Source organism: Xyrauchen texanus, chromosome 10, assembly GCF_025860055.1.
Source record: "Xyrauchen texanus isolate HMW12.3.18 chromosome 10, RBS_HiC_50CHRs, whole genome shotgun sequence".
Taxonomy (NCBI): domain Eukaryota; kingdom Metazoa; phylum Chordata; class Actinopteri; order Cypriniformes; family Catostomidae; genus Xyrauchen; species Xyrauchen texanus.
In genome coordinates, this window is record NC_068285.1 from 31,173,414 (window position 1) to 31,179,413 (window position 6,000).

Sequence of the window (6,000 nt, forward strand, 5' to 3'; positions counted from 1 at the left end):
ATGTTAGTTTTAAATGTTTGGGCCACCAGCAAATTTAAGAATTAAAAAATTGGCTCCCTGTTACTTTATACATTTGAATTTGAATTGAAATTTCCACCCCCCCACAGGTTGATGAAGTGGCATTTGAATTTGAATGATAGGAAGAGAGTTTTACTCATTTGCATCTCAAAGAAATTTGACCGTTACAGTATTTACTGAATTTCAATTTATCAGTTACAGCAGGGGTTTTCATCAGGGGCTCACAGGTGGAGGCACAACCTCAACTAATGCACCTGTATGGCTCTGTAGATGGATATGGCTCAATGGACCGAGCAGTGCAAGCGCAAAAATCTTAAAGCTAGAGCTCTTAAACTCGCAGCTTTCCGAGAATCAGTGAGAAGCAATGTGCGAGGAGCGGAAACCATTTTAATTCTGCACAGAATTCTGCATCACCACCCTTGAATTTACTATAGTAACACTAACTGTACTTGAGGCAGAAATGGATTGATAATAAATATTAAAATATCACTTCTGCAGCTCTATTAAATTTGTCATAGGCTACATTAGGGTAGTGAGGGAATATAATACATTTTTGTTACAACTTATTTATATTTTGAATTTGTTTTTACATGTGTTTTAGAGTAGCAGGTCTACTGTATATAATTTCTAAAATGCCATAGTTTATTTTATAGAAATCACGTTACATCTAACCAGTGAAGAAGATCCATGCTTCCATGTGTTTACTATGGCCTTGTTACAATCTGCCTGCATCACCTTAGTCTAATAATGGACCACACTTTTAAATAATGGACCACACAGACTATCAATTAACTGCCAACAAAAGCCTTCATCAGCCAATAACAAAGGCCATCCATGTGAACTTCTGCAGTTAATCCAGGATGAACTTCAAAGACATTAGTCATTAATCTTACAGTTCATACAAAATCTTTGTTTAAATACTGACCCCTAACACTTACATAGTTTAATAATTTTAAAACATGACTTGCACTATACATAAGTAATATTGGCATTATATTCATGATATTAGTCAGAGGGGAACTGGCCCCCACAGTGAGTCTGGTTTCCCATTAATCAACATCTTATGGAGTTTTGTGTTCCTTGCCACAGTTGCCTTCAGCTCGCTCACTGGGGTTATAAATGCAATTATTATTTAATTACGTATTTTTAAACACAATTCACAATAGTATATTATCAAGCTACACAATGAGGGGGAGGGGGGTTCATCAGAAATTAAGTACATCCTGTTTGTTACCTCTATTCAAATTCAGAAATTAAAAGCATTCCTACTTCTGTTCTTAGTAGCACACACACTGCCCTGATGGCCACATTTTTGTCTGTGTTATAGGTGTTGGATGATGATAGAATGCTCATCATATCTGAGTCAGAGAAGCTGGCAGCCTCATGTCAACAGCTGCAGGTCTGTGCCAAGTCTCCAGTTCAGGGAAAGAGCGCCATCTTTCAGAAGGTAATGGAAAACAACAAGAGAACGGCAAGTGCTTTTTCTGTTGACTGCAGCATAGTAAACAGACTTGGGACGTGTTCATGTATTTGTAGTTGGTAGGTAATCTTGTAATTAGTGAAAGATTCATGAAGAGGTATAATGACTGTCTTGCTTTATGTATCCCACTTATTACACAGATTCTTACCAAATCAGTAAATAAATGGACATGAAATATTGATGTGAATTTAAATTGTTTTATGACATGAAAAGATACCACATTGTCATACGTAGCAGATTGGTTGCAAATGTTATATGTGTAACATGGACACTGTCAAATAAAGTGAGCCCATACATGTTTGACTGCAGTATGCCAACAAGTCAAATAATCCAGAAAGTACTGTAATAAATAAATATATCTTAATTTATTTAAAGAGAACAATGTAGACTTTAGTTTATTGTTTTTAGGTCATTGACAAATTAGATTAGATGATAAATGCAATGCTGTTCACCTAATCTATTTGTCCTTCCAAGACACTGACCTTCCCTTATTCCCTAATACGATTTAACATGATCAAATGGCCTGCTGTCAAGGACCATCCCTCTGTTTTTAAAAAGAAGTGAAGGTCACAGCCAAAGGCAGTTTTATATAGGTATATAGAGGCTATATGTGTGCCGTGTTGGGAAGCAAGAAACCGAACTCTGGGAAAACAAGCTCAATCAGGATCTCCCAGCATGTCTCCAGGAGCTCTCGTGGTGTACAGGCATATTATTTGACAAAAAACGATTATATGTGAACCAGCCTGTTCCACAAATCATTTGTCAAAATTGTATAGATTGTTGTCTCTGGGAAATGATTGCTTGACTGCAATGAGAGCCCAAACATGCAGCCATGGTGCACTTGTTTTGGGTATTTGGGTAGCTAAAGATCCATTTGTTTTGTTTGTGTTATTCAGGTTGACTCATCTATACAGAAAACCAAAGGCATCCTGACAGTGGTGGTTTACCTACTGCCGATATGTAATAAGCTCAACAGAAAGGTTGGTAGTAACATGAACGCGCTGTTTGAATTGTTTAACACGGATTTGAGTTCTGACACTTAAACCGATTGATAAAATTAATCATGGCTGACATGTGATAATGAGTTGCTGACTGCATATTATCCTGCTTATTACGCATCTGCTTATCAAATATATCAGTAAATGAACATGAAATATTATTTTATTTGTGACATGAGAAAGTGAAGTGGTACAAGAGATGTGAAATTATGTCAGAAATCGGTTGCTTGGGACAAAGACCAGTTATAGTTTAGCGGACATTAACAAACATATTTGAACAAACATAAGTATATCAGAACGCTGTGTAATAAATTGTTATATCAAATCTTAGTTAAGTAATATACTGTACTGTATATGTTAAGACTCATGTAATTACGATTAAGTTCATTTAAAATTTGTAATTCTCTCATCATTTACATGACTTTCTTCTGCAGAACACATCTCTGTTGAGATATTCTTCTAAAAATCTTTGTGTTCAGTAGAAGAAAGTCATACACATCTGGGATGGCATGCGGATGAATAAACTATTTTATTCTCCTCGAGACCCGTGTGACAAATGGTTGCATTTTCTGTTTCCCTTTTTGATTTGTAACTAGTAGCACCTAATAAGCATGCAAAAAATGAATAAATTGGAAGCGCAAATAGTTTTCCTAAAATGTGATTACCTCATATGGGACAGTGGGACTAAGTTGTGTAATTTTAAATAATACCAAGCTATAGGGAGTCAATCACAGACAATACAGCTGTTTTTCTGTAAAGCTGCTTTGAAACAATGTGTATTGGGAAAAGCACAAGTAAAAAATATATACACTTACACATTATTTAACTTGATATGACATTTGTTACAATGTCTTTTTTCTTCTTTGGCAACTTAATCTTGATATTCTCTCGTTGCACTGTCAAACAAACAAGTGATTGTCAGTGCTGAAGCATTTTACCAATCAGAAATTAGCATAAATAAATTCTGATTCAAAGTAATGGTTTGCATCATCCCATGTCTGCCAAACATGTTGAGTGGTCCAAACATCATCTGCGGTCTGAAACTGAACTTCTGGTTATAAAAATGCACGATAAAGGATTTTTAGGGGGAAAATTGTGTTATAGTCCACTATAGTGGTTAGTGTATTTAACAGGGTGCCGTTTTGAGATAAATCACATTTTCAAAATGGCATATCGGATGAAACTAGAGACTCAAGTTTCAATGTTAAACCTTAATTAGGTTTTGCACCAGATGCAGTTTTGTTGGCATTTCTACCAAAGACTGAGATCAGAGCCACGATTTTTTTTTTTTTTTTGCCAAATGACTCCGTCTGTCAAAAGTTTAACCCTTTACTGACACCTGAGAGTGTCCTGAACTGAGATCAGTTGGTTTAAATTAAATTATCCATAGCATACAGCGAAGACAAAACACACAGTCCATGCAGAAGGACGCGAGGTTGCACGAGGTTGTAGTTTTTGGAAAAACTTTCCTTTTAAGAGTTTGCATTGCTGTTTTAAAAGTTTATAAATGTTTATATAACCAAAGTAGAACAGTTTGCTATATAAGTCTATTCATATAACTTTTATTATTATTATTATTTAGTGTGTGTATATAGTCTATTGTCATTTGGTCAAGATGATAGTTATCTGTACTAACAAAACTGAACAAAGTAAAAATATATGACCAAATCCTAGAGCTCATTTGTGTTCAGCTTTATTCTTTTCATTTAATTCTAGTGTAAATCAGAACGCAGCTGTCTGAGTTCTCCTCAGCACTGGAAGGAGAAACAGCTGAGCACTCCCGTCAGCAAGGAAACTCTGAATGGCAAAGGCTCCAATGGCTTCGGGGTCAAATCCCTGGAGCAGCACATGGCCAATCTAACGTTCCTGGAGAGCAAATAGCTCTGAAAACCAAAGGCACTCTCGCCTGATCACGCGCACACACAGTGCATGGCAATGCACTTGCTCACAATGTGCCATTCTTTGCGCTTCTGTCCATTTGCTTTGTGATGTTCAGTAGCGTTAGCATTACCAGCCTCAATCCAGCTACCAAAAATTATTGAGAAAAAAACATCCATGTGATCAAGTCATTATGCAACTGTTTTATGTGTAATGGCTGGTAACAATAAGCTACATTTTTAACTGCTTTGTTTCTTGTGATTTGTCAACTTTTGAGGTGTACATGACGAGAACCTCAGATATTTTGATGCAAACACACTGCACACTGTATTTAATGGGATATTCCACCCAAAAAATTACAATTCTGTCATTTACTTACCCTCATATTGTTCCAAAACCATATGACTTCATTGGAACACAGAAGATGTTAGGCAGAAGTTGGCCTCAGTCACCATTCACTTTCATTGGATGGAAAAAGTAACCTTCTGCCTAAAAGTTTTTTTTTTTGTTGAAGAAAGTCATGAATTTGGAAAATCATGAGTGTGACTAAATGACAGAAATTACATTTTCGGGTGAACTACCCATTTTGTATAACTGCCTCATGTAAAAGTCAATGCCAAATATATCCACTGTTTAAATCATCTTCCTGCACTGGTCTTGCCACAAGGCAGTCTGCTCAAGGCTATAGGGAAGCATTTCAGTAACTTTGGATATTACTTTGAGAAATCAGCATCTTAATGTTCTGTGTGTTATTCTGCTGGAGGATTCAGAGCGAGGAATACTTTCCAAAAGAGGCATTTTTAAGGATGTTAATAAAGAATCAGATCCTTTAAATGTGCTTTTGTAGGAATGACAGACTTGTTATATGGACTGCCTTGTAGGTCACTGTGATTTGTATTTTTAATGCAAACCTAACAATGCATGTTGAGCTTTCATACATTAACATGAAAGGTTAGAATGAAGACAGTATAAAAATCAGTAGGACTGTTGTGTATTGAAGAGCAACTTTTTTTGCATGGCACATATTACAAGGCTCGATAGAATTGGGTTTCCATTCACTCACAACAATTCTAGTTGATACTTTGCAAAAATGTACCTCTGATTTATACTACAGTCAACCAATCAATAAGCTTTAGAGATTAAGGTTTAGAGATGATTATGCAGCTAAGAACTTGATTTGTATTAGTGTAGGACCATTGATGACTGATTGTTAAATGATTGTTAAATCACACACAAAAATAAACTCTAAATATACATTATTTTTCTTAAAATATTAATGGCTGGGTGAATTATTTATGATTATTAATGACTGCTTATGTATGATTTATTTACAAATCATAGTCTTTAACATAAAGCTTAGAGGATTGTATGGTACAATAAATTTAAATATAACAGCAAATTGTTATTTAGTTGAGTTACTGGTACATAAACTATAATATTCTCCAAAATGTCAGCGTTATAAGCAGTTTCATTGCAACCAGACGGGAAATAACGTGTCTGTGAGAATCTATTCCTTCTTAAATGAAAAAGGTGGTTAATGAGACAATAAACTAAACTAGCGCCTGACCGATATGGGATTTTTGAGACCAATACAGTTTTTAGAGGGGCACAATTACCGATCTAGAT

The 6,000-nt window shown here is 35.6% G+C and overlaps 1 protein-coding gene across 2 annotated transcripts in view; it reads left to right on the forward strand.

Annotated features, from left to right (window-relative positions):
• Positions 1 to 5,725, forward strand: part of LOC127651029 (alpha-catulin-like) — a 94,968-nt gene extending 89,243 nt beyond the window's left edge. Inside the window, exons 17-19 of one of the 2 annotated variants that reach the window (XM_052136729.1) lie at positions 1,346 to 1,465; positions 2,395 to 2,478; positions 4,213 to 5,725. In XM_052136729.1, the coding sequence (XP_051992689.1) occupies positions 1,346 to 1,465; positions 2,395 to 2,478; positions 4,213 to 4,377 (369 nt within the window). In that variant the 3' untranslated portion in view covers positions 4,378 to 5,725. The remainder of the gene's footprint in view (positions 1 to 1,345; positions 1,466 to 2,394; positions 2,479 to 4,212) is intronic. The other variant, XM_052136728.1, reaches the window with a different exon arrangement.
• The last annotated feature ends 275 nt before the right edge of the window (positions 5,726 to 6,000 follow it).